At 44.2% G+C, this 20,086-nt stretch overlaps 1 protein-coding gene across 6 annotated transcripts in view; it reads left to right on the top strand.

Moving 5' to 3' along the window:
- Positions 1-14,972: 14,972 nt before the first annotated feature.
- The window catches only part of TEK (TEK receptor tyrosine kinase), a gene marked incomplete at both ends in the record, with an annotated part of 115,901 nt that continues 110,787 nt past the window's right edge, over positions 14,973-20,086 (top strand). For all 6 annotated transcript variants that reach the window (XM_080709104.1, XM_080709103.1, XM_080709102.1 and 3 more), the window contains one exon: positions 14,973-15,024. In XM_080709104.1, the coding sequence (XP_080565230.1) occupies positions 14,973-15,024 (52 nt within the window). The remainder of the gene's footprint in view (positions 15,025-20,086) is intronic.

Below are 20,086 nucleotides of genomic sequence, written 5' to 3'. Positions count from 1 at the left end.
ATATAGTCCAGCAGAGTTTCCTCCTTTTTTAAGGTCCCGCCCCGCGGGACCCAACCTGTCACTAGCAAGACCCTGTTTCCAAATAAAAATAAAATAGGGCTAGGGGTGTAGCTTGGAGGTGGAATGCACCTGGGTTCAATTCCCAGTGCCACCAAAAGAAAACAAAACAACAACCTTGGACTTGCCCTAGTTTCCTCCCTTTATAGCATCCCTTGATAATTATTGAATTAATATTTCTCTCACTTTAACACTTGTCATTCCTTCCACCTTTGAAGCTCTATAGTCTTAGCTCGGGCTTTCATGATCTTTAAACCACTTCACATTATTTATCTGTCATAAGTTTTTCTGGCTTTACTCTACACATTTAACATGTGATTGCTCTCAGAGTAATCTTCCTTAGATGAAAATTTGATCATGTTAAATCCCTGACTTAGAACCTGTTATTTCCAATTGTTATAGACCTTAGTAGGGAATACTAAATCTGGCCGTACCTTTTCATATCTTTATTATATCCTTGTCAGTAATTTATATTTCCCCTTAAATAGTATATCATTCCTCATCTTTGTATTGTGGCTCAGACTACTGGCTCATTAGTCAGAAATAGTTGGCCTCTGATGGGCAGTGTGCTGGCACACACCTGTAATCCTAGTACTTGGGAGACTAAGACAGGGGGTTTGAGGTCAACCTCAACAACTTAGCGAGTCCCTCTGCAACTTAGTGAGACCCTGTTTCAAAATTAATAAAATAAAATAAAATAGGGCTGGGTGTGTAGCTTAGAGGCAGAATACTCCCTGATTGAATCCCCAGTACCACAAAAAAGGGGAACAAAAGAGAAATGCCCAAAAGATTTTATTTCTGTTAATCTTCTCACTGTCATGGTTTACCAGTATCTAGCTTAAGATTCCTTTCTATGTATGTGGTCCTTTCTAAAGCAGAGATATAAAAAAAAGAAGTAACTAGTAGAAAGAAGAATAGGTCTACTACACTAAATTTCAATGATTACTATAATTCATATTAAAGTAGTTTTCAGAATAAGGAATATTACTGGAAATAATATAAAGATATTAAGAGTCCCAGCTACTCAGAGGGCTGAGGCAGGAGAATATCAAGTTCGAGGCCAGCCTCAGGAACCTATTAAGAGGGATCCTGTTCCAAAGTAAAGAATAAAAAAAAGGCTTGGGGGTGTAGCTCAGTGGTAGAGCACCTCTGGATTCAATCTCCAGTAACACACATACACACACACACACACACACACACACACACACACACACACACACCAGCGCAGCGAGGCCCCTTGCATCTTGATCCCAGTCTTATCCTGTGGCCTCTGTGTAGCCGCTGGACTCTTCCAGCAACAAAGGGCATCATTGGGCATGGTTTCTCATCCTTGAACTAGAAAAAAGAAACCTCTTGCTAGATGCAGAGGCACAATTCTGTACTCCCACTCAGGAGTTTGAGACAGGTGTATGCCCTGGGTTCAATCCCCAACATCATAAATGAAGAAATAAATATTAAATTTTAAAAAATGAAAAATAAAACAGGGCTGAAGATAAATAATAAAATACAGTTTTAAAGTAGAATGCCCATGAGTTCAATCCCTAGTACCATAAGAAAATAAAGAAATAAGACAGTCACAAAAAGACAAATACTGCATGATTCCACTTACATGAAGTATCTAAAGCAGTCAACTAATAGAAACTAGAGTAGACTTATGGTTGACGTGGTTGCAGGGACGTGGAAATGGGGTGTTTCTGTTTGATGGCATAGAGTTGAGATCAGTTGCATGACAATGTAAGTATGGCTAACACCAGTGACTTGCACACTTAAAATAGTTATAATGGCAAGCTGGGTGTGGTGGCACATGCTTGTAATCCCTGCACTTGGGAGGCTGAGACAGGAGGATCTCACAGGTTCGAGGCCAGCCTCAATTACTTAGTGAGGCTCTTAGCAACTTAGTGAGACCCTTTTTCCAAATAAAATATAAAATAGGTCTGGGAGTATAGCCCTCCAGGGCTATACTAGAAAGCCTCGGGTTCCACCCCCAGAACCACCACCAAAAAAAAAAAAAAAAAAAAAAAGTTATAATGGCAGATTTTATGGCATGTGTTTTATTGCAATTTTAAAGGTATAAATTTTACCGTATCTAAATCAAATCCCAATAAGCCTGGTGTGTGTGTGTGTGTGTGTGTGTGTGTGTGTGCTACCTGGGATTGAACCTAGGGGTGTTCTACCTCTGAGCTACCCCCAGCCCTATTTTCGTTTTTATCTAGAAACAGGGTCTCACAAAATTACCACACACAAGCCTGGAACCTCATTTCCTCCTGTCTCAGCGTTTTAAGTACTGGGATTCCAGGCATGTGGCACTATATCTGGCTATAAACCTGACTTAAAAATTGGGCATGGCTGGGTCTAGTGGTGACCACTTGTAATCCCAGTACTTAGGAAGCTGAGACAGGAGGATCACAGGTTCACAGATAGGGGTGTAGCTCGGAGGTACAATGCCCCTGGGTTCCATTTTTAGTACCCGCGCGCGCACGCGCACACACACACACACACACACACACACACACACACACACAAATTGGTATGGTGGTGCACACCTGTAATCCCAGTAGTTGGAAGACTGAGACAGTGAGCTTGTAGGTTCAAGGTCGGCTTCAACAGTGGAACAAGACTCAGCAACTTAGTGAGACCTTGTTTCCAAATAAAAATGGCTGGGGATGTAATGTAGTTGAGAAGTAGAATGCCCGGGTTCAGTCCTCACTTTGAGTAGTATGTGCATGTGTGAACCACAAACACTCACACACACACATCAACATTCTTTAATCTTTCCCTTTGCATCACTACTTTATAACTCTTGACATTGGACAGTGGAGTCTGTTTTTCCACTCTGGGTCCGGTCTCAGCCATATGCCTTGATCAGTAGAATGTGTCAAAAGTAATGCTGTAATAATGTGTTAATTCTAAGCCTAGGTTTTGAGAAAACTTATATGCTTCCACTTACTCTCTTGGATTTCTGACCCTCCCATATTAAATTCAGGATGAGAAATATTGGCTCCATTAGTCCTGAGGCCACACGGTCAGCCTATGGCTGTAGCTGAAGGACCCTAGCTAGTGGTGTTTGAATGTGGACACATGAGGGGGACCAGCTAAGATCAGAAGAGTCCAAGTGAACCTGAGCTGTTGACCACAGAATCAGGAGATACATAAACGCTTGTCATATTAAGCTCCTAAGTAACGGGGGTGGTGGTGGTTATTAGGTATCAACCACCTATAGGAGGTTTTATGGAAAAAGTAATATCTGCATTGTATTTTTTTTTATTTTTTGTGGTACTGGGGGTGGAACCCAGGGGCTTTTCTACCTCTGGGCTGTACTCCCATACCTATTTTATATTTTATTTGGAAACAGGGTCTCACTAAGTTGCTGAGAGCCTCACTCAGTAGCTGAAGTTGGCTTCGAACCTGTGTGATCTTCCTGTCTCAGCCTCCCAAGCGCAGGGATTACAAGCATGCGCCACCACGCCCAGTTCCTGAATTGTATTTTGAAAGATAAATGGGAGTTTCTTTTTTTCTTTCTTACTATTTTTATAAATTTATTTTTGAAGCTTTTTGTCTCATAGTGGTTGTGGGGACATCCTGATTACTCTTTCCCTAACAACAAAGGGTCATCTGAAGCCAAATAAAAATTCTTGCCTGAAAGGGCTTATAGTCTATTTGGAAAGAGACCACTAAGCCAAGAAAATATCAGGAGAAGAAAAAAGGGTTTGGACTTGGTGCTTTCGGGCTTGAAGGATACCAAGGCAAAAAATTACTAAAACTTTTTAGTAATTTAGTAATTCAGTGAAACTGCCTGTACCACCCTTTGGTGTTTAGCCACACAATACCCAAATTTGTTATTTAACTTTTCCTGTTTTGATATATTGGGGCTGGGCCTGTGTAATTGTGAGCTTCAAAAGAGAAGACCACATCTTCTATTTTTGTATTTCTTCTTGTGACAACTAGCACAGTGCTTGCTTGCATTTAGAGAGAAAAAAAGAGAGGGAGAGAAAGAAGGAAGAAAAGAAGGAAGGAAGAAAGGGAGGGAGAGAGGAAGGAAGGAAGGAAGAAAGGGAGGGAGGGAGAGAAAGAAGGAAGAAAAGGAAGGAAGGAAGAAAGAAAGAAAGAAAGAAAGGAAGAAAGAAAGGAAGAGTCAAGAAACTTTCATAGCCAAGGGGTTCTGGGAGGGTCAGGCATTTTCCACAATTGTCCACCCGAGGCCAGAGTGGGTGTTGCCATTTTAACCGAGTTGTCCTGGCTGTAGGCCAAGACCAGGTTGTTGATGACCCTTCCTTTTCTGTTAGCCGTTGTTGAGAACAACAGGTTCACAAAAAAGTCCATGAAAATCCTCCAGAAGGCAGACATGCTGGCTCTGCAGGCTCAGAGCCCACAGCCCGGCGAGAGGCAGGACGCTCAGGCGATGCTGTGGGCAGTCCAAAGCTGCTCAGCTCTTGAAGGTGGAGCTTCACTTGAGTTTGATTTCTTTTTTCCCCAGAGGAATGTTTTTGTTTCTTTGGTATTGGGAATGGAACTCGGGGTCATTCTACCTCTGAGCTATACCTCCCCAGCTATTTTTTTAAAATTTGAAACAGGGTCTTGCTAAATTGCTGAGGATCGTACTAAATTGCTGGGGCTGGCCTCCAACCTGCAATTCTCCTGTCTCAGCCTCCCAAGTACTGGGATTATAGGTGTGCACTACTATACTCGGCCACCAGTGGGTGTTTCAAAGTATAGTCTACTGCTTTAATACAACTGTTTCAAGGGTTTTTCCTCTATCTTCTTCGTGTGTGTGTGTGTGTGTGTGTGTGTGTGTGTGTGTGCGTGTGTTCATTATTTTTTTAAATGTTAGAGTTATAGAACAGTATGAAGAAGAAAATAAAAATGTTTTCCAACAACTCAGAAATAGTCACTTTAAACATTTTGGCATATGGTTGTCATGTACATGAGGTGTGTGTATAACTTTCATTCTGTTCAAGCATGTTTCACTTCCTATCAACAATATACCATAAACATCTATCTTCACGTTTCCATGTCAATATGCTTTCCCCACAATATTTTAATATTTGTCCGGTACTTTATTAAGTTCTAGAATTTATATAAATAATTCATTTTCATTGGCTATTCAGAGTATTTCCTAGTTTTATTGTCAATAATACCTCTATAATGTCCTTATTCATAAACTTTGGAGTACATCTTTGATTTTGGGTTGATGTATGGGCCAAAAATATGAATATAGGATTTTTGCTACAACTTTGTGATATTGACCTGTAGATGTGTGGTACCAATTTATAGTAAGTAGTAGTAGTAGTAATATTAGTAGTAGTAGTACTGTGTGTTGAACCCATGGGTGTTCTACCTTTGAGCTACAACCCCATCCCTACTTTTTATTCTTTATTTTGAAACAGGATCTCACTGAGTTGCAAAGGGCCTCCTAAATAGCTGAGGCCGTCCACAAACTGCGATCCTCCTGTTTTAGCCTCCCAAGTGCTGAGCCACCGTGCCCAGATCTTTTCCTTTTAGTTTGAAACGGGGTCTCATTAAGTTGCAGAAGGCTTTGCTAAGTTGCTGAGTCTGGCTTTGAACCTGTGATCCTCTGTCTCAGTCTCCCAAGTACTAGGGTTTTAGGCATGCATCACCATGCCCAGTTATAGTAGTAGGGCTTTTTTTTTTTTTTTGTATGTATGTGGGACTGGGGATTGAACCTAGGGTCATTCTACCTCCAAGGTACACCCTCAGCCCTACTTTATTATTTTTTTTAAAATTTTGAAACAGGGTCTCACTAAGTAGCAGATGGCCTCACAAAGTTGCTGAGGCTGGTCTTGAACCTGAGATCCTCCGATCTCAGCCTCTCAAGTACTGGGGTTATAAGCATGCACCATCATGCCCGGCTTAGGTTTTGTGGAACCCTTTCACAAAAGTTCTTTAATGATCCATTGACATTTTTGTTAACATATCTCAAATGCTGTGTGTGTGTGTGTGTGTGTGTGTGTGTGTGTGTGTGTGTGTGTTGCTGGTGATTGAGCCCAGGGACATTCTACCTCTGGGCCACACCCCTAGCCCTACTTTATTTTTCATTTGGAAACAGTCTTGCTAAGTTGCTGAGGGCCTTGCTAATTGCTGAGGTTGTCTTTGAATCTGCAATCCTCCTGTCTCAGCCTCCCAAGTACTAGGGTTATAGGTATACACCACCATAACACCTGGCTTCAAAGGCTTTTAATATTGTTTCTAGATATTTTTTCATATATTGAATACAAAAAGAAGAGACTAAAAATGAAATATCAGTTAAATACCTTGTTTCTTTGTGTAGCTTGGTTTGGTTTTCTTTTTTTATTTTCTGCTACAAGTATGTCTGGAAAAGTCAAATTAAACAGAATAATCTAGACCCACAAGGGAGCTCCTTTCATTTTCCTGGAGCTCCACTGATCCTGGTGTTTACTCTTGCTTTCTTTTCCTTCCTTCCTTCCTTTCTTTCTTTCTTTCTTTCTTTCTTTCTTTCTTTCTTTCTTTCTTTCTTTCTTTCTCTCTCTCTCTCTCTCTCTCTCTCTCCTCTTTTTTTCTTTCCAGTACTGGGAATTGATTCCAGGGGCATTTGACCTCTACAACCCCAGCCCTATTTTTTATTCTTTATTTTGAAACAGGGTCTCACTAAGTTATGGAAGGCTTCACTAAGTAGCTAAGGCTGGCCGTGAACCTACGATCCTCCTGCCTCAGCCCCCCAAGTACTGGGGTTACAGGTGTGTGTCACCATGCCTGGCCTCACTTTGCTATCTTGGAGTGTATTGATAACTGGCTGTATTTCTCATTTCACCCCACTTTTCCACTGCTTTCAAAGTTTCATTTCAAATACTTTTCTAAAGATTTGGTGTGCCTCGTTGGTGTTTGTGATTTTCCTTTATTTATTTATTTATTTTTTATTGGTGCACTGTATTCATACATCATAGTGGGATACAAACTTTTGTAGACATACATGCACACATCGCCCAGTCAGCCCCCACCCGATCCCCACCCCATTCCCTCCCCATCCCTCCTTCCCATGCTTGGCTTAGTGGTTGACATCTAGTATTATAGCAATTTATCCAAAATTAAAAATGATAATCTCTCATAACAGTTTCATTTGTCTGATACCAAGCTTTTGATGACTTAAAGATAACATTTCAATATTTCTTTTTGTTTTCTTTCTTACCAGAAAATATTTTTTTTCTATTTTTTTAGGTGAAAATATCATATATTTATATATTTATTTTTTTAATTAATATATTTTTTAAATTGGTGCATTGTAGTCATATATCAATCACATTGGAGTACAAGACTTGAGAGGATATACAAGCACACATCATCCAATTAGCCCTCCTCCAGCCCCCATCCCATTCCCTCCCCCTCCCTCCATCCCACACTTCTTTGGTGATTTACTTTGATACATTTGTTTGTGTACCTCCTGCGTTTTAAAGAGGCTCTGTCCTCCAGTATTACATACCCTCTGATTGGTCACATTAGTTGCTTCACTATAGGGCCCTTTCTATAGCTCAACCTCTTCCTGTTGCCCTTTTCCTCCTAGTTATTGCTGATTAAGAGAAGCGTCTGATTTATATTTTCTGCGATATTTCTCTGTGCATGCTGCGTTGCAAGTACCAATCCCACTCTTGATGGTCCCAGTAGTGGCCTGGCTACTCAGTGGACTGATCCAGACCTCGCTGGCTCAAGCGGCGGCCTTGCCTCATGGGAGGCCCCAGTTCTAATCTCGCTGGCCCCTGAACCGGTCTAACCCCTAAGCTGGCTTTGGTCCCGACCTTGGAGGCCGCAGGAGTGAACTTGCCTCACGCCAGGCTCCGATGCTGGCCATTGGCCCCTGCACCGGTCTAACCCCTTGGCAGGATTCCAATCCCGGCCTCGGAGGCCCCAGCACCGGCCTAGCCTCATGGCAGGCTCCAATGCCGGCCTCGCTGGCCCCAGCACCAGCCTAACCCCTTGGCAGGCTCCGATCACGGATTTGGAGGCCCCAGTACCGGCCTTGCCTCAAGGCAGGCTCCGATGCCGGCCTCACTGGCCCCAGCACCAGCCTAACCCTTCGGCAGGCTCCGATCCCGGCCTCGGAGACCCCAGCACTGGTCATGCCTCACGGCAGGCTCTGCTGCCGGCCTCGTTGGCCCCAGCACCGGCCTAACCCCTCGGCAGGCTCTTATCCCGGCCTCGGAGGCCCCAGTACCAGCCTTGCCTCACGGCAGGCTCCGATGCTGGCCTCGCTGGCCCCAGCACCGGCCTAACCCCTCGGCATGCTCTGATCCCGGCCTCGGAGGCCCCAGCACTGGTCATGCCTCACGGCAGGCTCTGCTGCCGGCCTCGTTGGCCCCAGCACCGGCCTAACCCCTCGGCAGGCTCTTATCCCGGCCTCGGAGGCCCCAGTACCGGCCTTGCCTCACGGCAAGCTCCGATGCCGGCCTCGCTGGCCCCAGCACCAGCCTAACCCCTCGGCAGGCTCTTATCCTGGCCTCGAGGCCCCAGTACCGGCCTTGCCTCAAGGCAGGCTCCGATTCCGGCCTCACTGGCCCCAGCACCGGCCTAACCCCTCGGCAGCCTCTTATCCTGGCCTTGAGGCCCCAGTACCGGCCTTGCCTCACGGCAGGCTCCGATGCCGGCCTCACTGGCCCCAGCACCAGCCTAACCCCTCGGCAGGCTCTGATCCCGGCCTCCGAGGCCCCAGCACTGGTCATGCCTCACGGCAGGCTCCGATGCCGGCCTCGCTGGCCCCAGCACCGGCCTAACCCCTCGACAGGCTCTTATCCTGGCCTCGGAGGCCCCAGTACCGGCCTTGCCTCAAGGCAGGCTCCGATTCCGGCCTCACTGGCCCCAGCACTGGCCTAAGCCCTCGGCAGGCTCCGATCCCGGCCTCGGAGGCCCCAGCACTGGTCATGACTCAAGGCAGGCTCCGATGCTGGCCTCGCCGGCCCCAGCACTGGCCTAACCCCTCGGCAGGCTCTTATCCTGGTCTCGGAGGCCCAAGTACTGGCCTTGCCTCATGGCAGGCTCTGATGCCAGCCTCGCTGGCCCCAGCACCGGCCTAACCCCTCAGCAGGCTCCAGTCCCGCCCTCGGGGGCCCCAACACTGGCCTTGCCTCATGGCAGGCTCCGATGCCGGCCTCGCTGACCCCAGCACCGGCCTAACCCCTCAGCAAGTTCCGGACCCGACCTCAGAGGCCCTAGCACAAGCCTTGCATCATAGCAGGCTCCAATGTCGGCCTCGCTGGCCCCAGCATCGGTCAAACCCCTCTGCAGGTTCCAATCCCGGCCACGGAGGCCTCAGTAGTGGCCTTGCCTCACAGCAAGCTCCGATGTCGGCCACTGGCCCCGGCGCCCGCCTAACCCCTCAGCAGGTTCCGATCACTGTCTCTGTGGTTATTATTTCAAAGGTTCCAGTTGTAATGTATCAGATCTCTGCCTCCCCCGAATATTGGCCACTGGCATTGCCACTGCCTCCACCGTTTCAAATCCTTCCCAGGCTCTTTTTCCACTCTGAATGTTGTCCAGTGTTCTTAAGCATGCGTGATGGTAGCATTCGACATTTGGTGTAATTTCTCCAAAAAAATAAAGTTGGTAAGATCCGGTTTCTGCTTCTCCTGAATACAAGTCTCCACCACCATCGCGGAGAACTCTTTCAACACCGCATTTCTCCTTGGTCTCCGCTAAACTCTCTCCTTATATGTGATGTCTGAGATTCTTAACAATATAGAGAAATAGCAGTCCTCTTTCACGGCGAATTTTTCCATAAGTTCCAGTGCATTTAGATAAGTTTTGTCTGCATCTCCAGTGTCCTGGCATCCATAACGGCTTTCTTACCACCTCTCCGATATTTTTCTTTATCTTTTTCTGTTCTGGGCCCGGTTTCTCCAGGGGTCTGGCGTGCTACTCGCAGTTCGGCCCGGGGCCCAGAGTCCCGCGACCCGGGCCCCAGCTGGCGTGCCCAGCGCACGACCCCTGCCCAGAACCCAGCATCTTACTGGGCCTGGTTTCTCCAGGGGTCTGGCGTGCTACTCGCAGTTCGGCCCGGGGCCCAGAGTCCCACGACCCGGGCCCCATCTGGCGTGCCCAGCCCGCCGATTTTCCTTTATTTAGATTGAGGAGGTGAATAAGGAAGAAAAAAAAAAAAGCAGTCACATATTAAACTTGCAAAGATTAGAAGCCAAGAGACCAGGATTCTGACACAAGTAGGCAAGTTACTTAGCCTACATGGGACTTCCTTTCCTCGTTGCAAATCCTCTGTTTAACAGTCCACTGGTTGCAGGGACTGTGGGTAGAGCAGGGATCTACGGAGTGTTTATATCCAGTACATTTTTGTGCCGGATGCTTTACTATCATGCTAATTTGATATTATTCCTCCTCTCCGTTTCAAGGTTAAAGAACCTGAGGTTCAAAGACTTGAATTCAATTTCCCAGGTTATACAGAGAGTAAATTATAGATAGAACAGATATAAAGAGCCCTTTTCTTGAGCATGTGAGTAACAATGGTAGTATTTACATTTTATTGGTTTATTAAATATATATTCAAGATTTACTATATATGCCAGGCACTGCATTCAGCTCAGGGAATTCAGTGGTGGATAAGTTAGGTATAGGCCCTGTCTAATGCAGATAGCAGTCAAGTAGGGAGCCAGGGAAGATGGTCAAAAGATAGACATCGGGCTTGGTAGCACACACCTGGAATCCAGCAAATGGGGAGACTCACATGAGTCCAGGAGATAGAAACCAGCCTGGACAACATAGCAAGACCCTGTCTCAAAAAAAAGATAAAGATACAAATATATGATTACCAATTATAACTAGTACCTGTAAAGAATAGGCAAGGAGATCTAATTTGAATTGGGTAGGTTGGGGATATCTTCTGAGGCTGAGACCTATAAGATGTTACTAGTATAGTTACAGGCACGTATAAGAAGAGTCCTTCAACTTTTCCAGGTGGATGGAACAGCCGAGACTTGAGAGCTGGCTCACCTGGTCCTCAACAAGACTCCAAAGAATAAAGGTGTGCTTGTGATGGCCACAGCCAGCTTTCTGGAGGAGGGTTGTGACCATATCCAAGTACATCCCATTTCCTTAATACATTATGTAGTGGGGAACATCCTTTCCAGACATGAAAGTGGCAATTCTAGCATGGAAATTCTCACATGCCATCCAGTTCTGTTTTCAAAGCTGATATATTGGTCCAAAGTATACAGCAAAGCTCACATTATTGCTTCTTGATTGGTTCTTCATATTCTAAGATCCATGGGGCAGAAATTGGGAACAGAGTATGGCTAGAACATTTTTTGGGGGGTGGGGCACTTGGGACTGAACCCAGGGGCATTTTACCACTGACCTATATCCCCAGCCCTTTTGTTTGTTTGTTTTTTTATTTTGAGACAGAGTCTAAGTTGATGATTTTGGCCTCAAATAACGCCCCCTGCCTTAGCCTTCTTAATAGTTGTGATTACAGATGTGTACCACCTGGCCTAGCTGTCTAGGAATTTTGGTCCACAAGTTGCCTTCATCTGACACCTGGAATTTATATCTCATGCTACAGATTTTGACTTCCCAGAGAAAAGTTGCTCAGCCTTTTGAATATCTGTGTAGCTATACAAGCTCATGAAACCCAGCAACATTTATTAAGCTAAGCCACTGTTCTGGGTAATAGGGGAAGGAAATAGGACAGTCTTTATGATTTCTGGAAGATGAAATTAAACCTCTCTTCTGGATAATGGAGAAATAAATTATACTGAGCTACATATCCAGCTTGCAGAGAGATGAATGAAATTGAGCCAATCATTCTGGTTAATGGAAGGAGAAAAATTCAAGTAATGTATCTGGGTGGCAGCACAACTTTCTTGGTGATGGGGGAAAGGTTGAGATTGAGTCACTTTTCTGCGTAACAGTGAGTGAAAGTCAGCCCAGAAAAGCCAGTAAGGTAGTACCTTGTGTCCACAAGAAATAGTCAACAGGTGGGCTTGTGGACAATGAGGACTTCCTGGTACGGCCATCAGGCACAAACAGGAAGCTTGTGCTGGGGAGGTAGGTGCCCTGGGATTGTTTCCAAAGGCCTTTCATTACTGCTTCATACAGGTTGGGGCCGGTGGACTTCACCAAACCTCAGCTACCGTGGTCTCAGAGCATATCACGTTGCAATGTGACCCTCCTAGGCACCTGCTCATAGTGACCCAGAAACAACATCTGCATCTTCTTTGAATTGCCTGTATAAAAGAACCGAGGAAATCAATGTGGGGATGTTGAAAGGGGGGGCATTTATTTAGTCATTTTATACTGATAAGATGATAGAACCAGAAGTAGTCACACATTGAGTCTAGGTACTTTATTTTTCAATTAAAGAAACAGGAGCAGAGATTGGAAATGACTTTCCTGCGATCCCAGAGGCAAATCTTAGCAGAGCTGAGACATGAAACCAGAGTGACCAACTCCTAGACTGATCCTCTACAACGCCAAACTTAAAGATCTATCATGGGTCGGGTGTGGTGGCGCACGCTTGTAATCCCAGAGCTTGGGCGGCTGAGACAGGAGGATTGCACAGGATAAAAGCCAGCCTCAGCTACGGAGTGAGGCTCTCAGCAACTTAGTGAGACCCTGTTTCCAAATAAAGTATAAAAAGTAGGTCTGGGAGTATAGCCTGGACGTAGAAAAGCCCCTGGGTTCCACCCCTATTACCCCCACCCCGCAAATCTATCATGGGAATAGACAGAGATTAATTTTTTGACAAAAGTTCTTGGGACCTAAACAAAACACAGAATGGAAGCCAGGCATAGTGGCACACACTTGTAATCCCAATACTTGGGAGGCTGAGACAGGAGGATCACAGGTTTGAAGATAGCCTCAGTAATTTAGTGAGGCTTTCAGCAAACTTACCGAGACCCTCTTTCCAGATAAAAAGTAAAATAGTTTGGGAGGTGTAGCCTGGAGGTTGAATGTCCTGGAGTTCCATCTCTAGAACCACAGAAAGAAAAGAAAAACAGAAAATAAAAGAAAAGAAAATAGAAACAGAATGGAGGAGGGAGTGGTGGATCATGCCTGTAATCCCAGTATTTAGGAGGCTGTGACAGGAGGATCATGGCTTTAAGACCAACATGCAAGACTCTGTTTCAAAATAAAAAGAGAGCTGGGGGTATAGCTCAGTGGCAGAACACCCTTGGGTTCAATCTGCAGTGTGCGCGTGCGTACACACACACACACACACACACACACACACACACACACACGAAGAAGAAGAAGAAAGAAGGAAAACATATTAACATCTAATGGAAACCTTCAGTGAACCAGGCACAATGCCAGGTGGTTTTACATATTTTAAGGCTCATTTAATTCTCTAAAACCGCACGAGGAGGTGTAATTTTCATTTCACAGTTGCTGAAATCAAGGCTAAAGATTAAGTAACTTGTCTGACGGATGAACCAGTATTTGACCCAGGTGTGTGTGAGGAGAGAGCCTGGTGCTCTCCATGCCCTCAGGCTGGAAACCTTAACTGGTTCTTAAGACCATCGCTGGTGTAGTAAACCCTGGGACGGAAGTTAGGCAAGAGGAGCAGCATCTGGCCGGGCTCACACCTGTCGTCCCAGTACGTGAGAAGCTGAGACAGGAGAGTCGGAGGTTCAAGGCCAGCCTCAGCAACTTAGCAAGACCCTGTTTTGAAACAAAAGATAAAAAGGCCTGGGCTGTAGCTTGAAGACAGAGTGCTCCCGGGTTTGACTCCCAGGACCCAAAGAAGAAAACAACAAACTGAGCAGCAGCATCTGCCTTTTCCCAAGGAAAGAAGTAAAAATTTCCTTTGTCAGGCTTGAGGATGATGAACAGAGTACTCTATCCCAAAGTCTCAACTCACACTGTGAAGAAATGGCCACGGGGCACGTTTCGGGTCTCTGAGCTTGTTTAGGTATCGTTACTGCAGCGGCTCTTTCCTTTTAGCCCACGGACTCTCTCTCTGCTCTCTCTTCTGGACACTATTTTCATCCCAACCAAGTCACTTTTGTTTAATCTTTACACGATTGTTTTAAAATTTTTGTATATCATATGCTTCTGAAGCACTGTTGGTGGATAACTATGAAATTCTTCCCATTACAAAGATCTTTCTATGCCAAGTTCTTCGAGAAATTAGATCACCTTCAGATGAGATGTTAATATAAATTAAAGCGATAGCCGGTAGCATGCATATGTTTGGGCTCATGGCCAACCAAGAGGCCATCTGTGTGAAGGAAAACAGACTAATGATTTGGGACTCCATTCTCTCGTGGTCACGTCGAACGTCGACCTCACGGGTGCTCGCTCAAACTAATTGCCTTCCAGGTTATGCTTTCTCATCAGGGGAAATTTTCTGATCCAAAGCATGTGGGTTAAAGCAAGGAAAAAAAAAAGCAAAAACGGCTCCCCACGCCCCTTCTGCCAGGGATCCCAAGTGGACCTGGGAGAGCTATTAGAGGTCCGAGAAGGGCTGGTCCTCATCGCATACCATACGGAGGTGGAGGGCTTGTTATTCTCCGTTCCCGCCTATGAGAGGATACCCCTATTGTTTCTGAAAACGCTGACCAGGACCCACACTTCGAACAAAAATTCCTCTACCCCTACAAGAGCAGTAAGCAAGCAGAAGCAGCAGATAAGTGTGCCGATGAACTGCAAGATGGATAGGACTTGCCAGGGCCCCCCGCCCTGCTGATACCGAATGCCTTTAAGATACAGCCTTTCCCATCCTAATCTACAAAGGAAACAGGAAAAAGGAACTTAAAACTCCCTGTGCTCAGACAGCAATGAGACTGTTACCGCCTGCTTCGGTGCTGTTCCTTCTGGCCTCTAACTTGTAAACAAGAACTGGTAGAACATGCCCGTGGGAAGTCACAAAGCTCTGGGTTTTTGAAAGGCTCCTCGGGACCTCATGCACGTTTGTGGACACTGGATGGGGAGATCGGGGAAGCATGGACTCTTTAGCCGGCTTAGTACTCTGTGGAGTCAGTGTGCTCCTGTCAGGTAAGGTTTGCCTTTATGTTCTCAATTTTGTATCTTTAGGAACAGAGTTGGTGGCTCCTGGGCTCTCTCACCATCTCTCGGTGCTAGTTAGCAGGGGGTGACTGACTGTGGCGTGGGCACTGTCTCTCTGTGACTCTCCGGTAAACTTTCGTGAAGATTGAAACACACAGTCCTTCCTCGTGGCAAACACCGAGCCTTCCAGAGCTGCTCTTCTGGAACATGGTCTCTGTGGCCTTAGGCTCAGGACTGATTAAGTCGCCTTATTTGAAAAGATCTGCTTACTGATGTGTGTTATTTTCTTGATTCTCATTCTGGAGTGATTCGTAATAAAAAAAAAAAAAAAGAACAAAATCTGATTTTATCTGCTTCATGGAGAATCTTGAGTAATTTTTAAAATGTGAAATCTATGTCGAGTCTTCTGGGGGACCCACTTAAGGCAACGCACAGATTGTTATTGTTAATTAAGAACACAAAAGCTTTTCTATAAAAATTTTATAGCCCTATCCTGTTTCAATCAGGGGAGTCAGATTCTGGACTTTTGGTTTTGTGGTTAGAGCTAGAGCAAGTAGGGCTGTATGACTTTTGTTTTACTTTAAATAATATTTGACATATAGTAATTGATGAAGTGTTTATTGGCTCAATGAAGCTAAAGCTTAGACAGTTACCTAGCAGGGCAACACAGAAACCTGGTACGGCTTTAAGCAGTGGTTGGGCAGAGGGTGCCGGGGTAAGTGTGTGTGGTGCACAGCTGTGAGACTGTGGCGTGGCCTGCAGTTCACTCAGCCTAAGCCATGCAGGCGGAACTGCGGACCAGACACATTATCTTCTCCATCAGCCTCTCCCCGTTGGCTTGAAAATATTCTAACAATTATCTTGACATTGGAAATGAATTTGGTAAAATTTACTGAACTTAATGGTGAAGGGTAAGTTACAGCAATAGTTTTGATCCATATATATATATATATATATATATATATATATATCCCTATTATATTGTTTTTTACTTTTTTTTTTTTTTTACTTTTTATATGTTGGAACTGGGGATTGAACCCAAAGGCATCCTATTGCTAGCCCATTTTATGTTTTATTTTGAAACAGTCGCATTAAGTTGCTGAGGCTGACCTCAAATCTGTGATCCTCCTGTCTCAGCCTCTTAAGTACTGGGGATTATAAGCACACACCCTTGGGCTTGGCTTATTATATTGTTTTTATGTTTTTCTACATGTTTAAAATATTATTCAAAAATTAAGTTAATTCAGTAAGATAACAGTTTGAATATAATTTGTTTTACAACTCTTTAACTCTTCTTCAACAACCAATATATTGGTTGTTGAAAAATATATATATATATTATTACTGGGGGTTGAATTAGAGGCATTCTACCTCCAAGTTATATCCCCAGACCCTCTTCTTTTTTTGAAACAAGTTTTTGTTAAGTTTCTGAGGCTGGCCTTGAAACTGCAATCCTCCTGTCTCAGCCTCCCAATTACTGGGATTACAGATGTGTGCCACCATGCCTGGCAGACATTTAATATTTTTAAGAAGAAGGACGTGTAACATGAATTGCTGAAAATGAAACATTATATCTTGTATGTTTTAGTATATAAAGGTAGTTTAAAGATAGTTTAATGTGGAAGTTACATTGATTTCTCTAATAATATGTACCTATGGATAGTTATGATTTTCTATTTTCTAGTTTGTTTTCTTTCCAAGTGCCGTATTTGTCAGTGGCATGAAATCTGAAACTGATTCTACACCAAGGGTTATAGTAATGTAAAGCCCAGGTGTCTCTGATATACCTTTTAAGTCACACACACACACACACATACACACACACACACACACACACACACACACACACAAAACCCTGGGCTTTTTATGCTATTGGTGCACAGTAATTAGACATCATAGTGAGATTCAAAGTGACACCTTGATATGCTCACATCACTTGCTGTGTTTCCCTCCCCCCTTCCTCCTTTCCTGCACATCTTAATGAGATTGGTGGTGATACATGGAAATGACATTATTTGAACTGTTCTCTTCCTCGAGTCGAGCTTTTTCCCTCTGCACCACCTCCCCCTATCAATCTCCACTATTCTACTCTCCTTTCTCCTCATTTAACCAAAGTCCTGTTTTGTTTTGTTTTGTTTTTAGTCCTGGGGATGGGACCCAGGGGCATTCTACCTCTGAGCTACACCCCCAGTCCTATCTTTTATTCTTTATTTTGAAACAGGGGTTTCACCGAGTTGCTGGGGACCTCCCTAAGTTGCTGAGGCTGTCCTAGAATCTGTGACCCTCCTGTTTCAGCCTCCCAAGTACTGAGATTACAAGCATGTGCCACCAGGCCCGGCTTGAAATCCCCCCCCTCTTTTTTTTTTGGCGGTACTGGGGAAGGAAACCAGGGGCATTATACCTCCGAGCTACACCTCCAGCCCTATTTTTAGTCGTTTCATTTTTGAAACAGGTCTCACTGAGTTGCGAAGGACTTTGCTAAGTAGCTGAGGCTGTCCACGAACCGCCATCCTCTGGTCTCAGCCTCACGAATGCTGGGATTACAAGCGTGTGCCACCACGCCCAGCTTTGAGGTCCCTTTTGTTTCCTATTTTTTCTCTGGCTTCCATATATGAGAGAAACCATGTGATGCTTCACTTTCTGAGGCTGGCTGCTCTCACTTAACAATGTTTTCCAGCTCCATCCACTTTCCTGCAAATGACATAATTTTGTTATTCCTTGTGGCTGAGTACATTTCCATGGTACACATAAATATACCATATTTTCTTTATCCAGCTATTGGTTGATGGACACCTAGGCTGGTTCCATAATTTGGCTCTTGTGAATTGTGTTGCTATAAATACAGATCTGCATATATCACTATAGTATTCTGACTTTAATTCTTTTGGAAACATACCAGGGAGGGGATCATATGGTGGTCCCCTTGCTAGTCTTTCAAGAAACTTCCGTACTGATCTCTATTCACACAGCTATTTTAATTCACTTTTCCTCTAAAGTTACTACATTATGGCACTATAATTTTAGAAAAGCTGTCATAAACTCAAACAGGTTATGTGACTAAAACAGGTATTCCATGTCTAGACTGTAGTTCCCCAAAGAACAAACAAACAAACAAAACAACACTGACTTCAGGAGGGAGGATGTCATGCTCTTGCTAGAAAGAGAGGGGAACACTTAGCCCGGTGAGTTTGTGGAGTCAGGCTGCCGTGTCCAATCCTAACTTGCACTCTCTGTCTAAGCCTGCGTGCACAAACCCTTGAGGCTTGGCCACTGCAGCAAGAACTCAGCTTGCTCCTGTCTACAGCTGAAGGAGCCCGTTCTTGGGGTGAAACTCCACAGGTAGACAACAGGATGGAGCAAGGGACTTACTGCTTATAGGCTTGTCCCTGTAGCTCAGTGGGTAGTTTAGTTTCACACCTATTTTTTTTTTTCTGAAGAAAGAGAGTTGAAAAAATATGTCATATTTGCCTCAATAAAGGTGACTCTAGGTGGCAGAGGGGCTAACTCATAAGAGGGTTGGAGGAGGTACAAACTCTTTTAGATACTGAATAGTATCTAGAAGATACTTTTTAATTTTTTAATCCAAACACATAACTTGACATTTACCTATTTTATTTTTATTTTTATGTGGATCATATTGACAATGGCACATATTCGGACTTTGCTTGGTGCCCTCTCCCACCCCTCACTTCCCTCACTTTCCCTTCACTCCCTCCCAACAATGAGTATTCAGGTCAACTATGCTACATTCATATTTTTACACACATTCGAATGTAGCTGCTCCATTAATCAACCACAGCCTTCTTTGTCTCCTACTCTTCCATTTCAGCTTTGCTGAGGTTTCCTCTCCATTATCTGGAGTCCCTCTGGTATCTCCAATACTCCATAGTTTGGGCATGTTAGAGAAAATATATGTCCTTTCTCTTTCTGTGCTTGGCTGATCTCACGTAACATAATGTTCTCCAGGTCTTTTCATCTTGAGAATGACATAATTTTGTTCTTCTTTATTGCTAAGTAGAATTCTATTGCATATATTTCCCATAATTTTGCAATCCATTCATCTGTTGATGGAGATTTAGATTGGTTCCATATTTTGGCTATTACAAATTGTGCTGCTATGAACATGGGTATGCATATATTACTGTAGTTCTCTGATTTCAACCCCTTTGGAAAGATACCCAGGAGTGGTATAGCCAGTCATATGGTAGATCCATTTCCAGTTTTCTAAGGAATCTCCACACTGATCTCTATAGCAGCTGAACTAGTTTGCACTCCTACCAACAGTGTAAAAGAGTTCCTTTTTCCCCACATCCTTGCCAGCATTTGTTGTTATTTGATTTCTTTATGCTAGCTACTCTGATTGGGCTTAGATGGAATCTCAGTGTAATTTTGATTTGCATTTCCCTGATGGCTAGTGATGTTGAACATCTTTTCATGTATCTATTGGCCATTTGTATCTCTTGTGAAGTATCTATTCAGTTCAGTTGCCCATTTCTTGATTGTGTTATTTGTTTTGCTAGTATAGAGTCTTCTGAGCTCTTTGTATATTCTGGATATTAGCCCCCTATCAGAATGGTGGCTGGTAAGATTTTCTCTAATTTTTGTAGGCTTTCTCTTTAGGTTTTGATGGTTTTCTTTGATGAGCAGAAACTTTTTAGTTCGATACCATCCCACTTATTAATTCTTGCTTTAATTTCCTGCACTTTGGAGGTCTTGTTGAGAGAGTTACCGCCTGTGCCTATAGGTTGAAGTGTTGAGCCTATGCCTTCGTCTAATAACTTCAGAGTCTCTGGTCCAATTTCTGATTCTTTGATCCATCTTGAGTTGATTCCTGTGCATGGTGAGAGGTAAGGATCTAGTTCCATCTTTCTACAAATGGATAGCCAGTTCTCCCAGCACTGTTTGTTGAAAGACATTTACCTATTTTAAAATAGGTAAATGTCAGAATCCTCTTTAAAAACTCTTCTAGAGGACTTCCAGGAAGATGGCGACCGAGAAAAGCGGGGCTTAAGAGCCCCGCTAACAACCAATCTCCATTACCACAAAATCA

The sequence above is a fragment of the Muscardinus avellanarius genome, assembly GCF_963383645.1.
Source record: "Muscardinus avellanarius genome assembly, chromosome: 13".
Taxonomy (NCBI): Eukaryota; Metazoa; Chordata; class Mammalia; order Rodentia; family Gliridae; genus Muscardinus; species Muscardinus avellanarius.
This window is presented reverse-complemented; position numbering and strand designations above follow the sequence as displayed.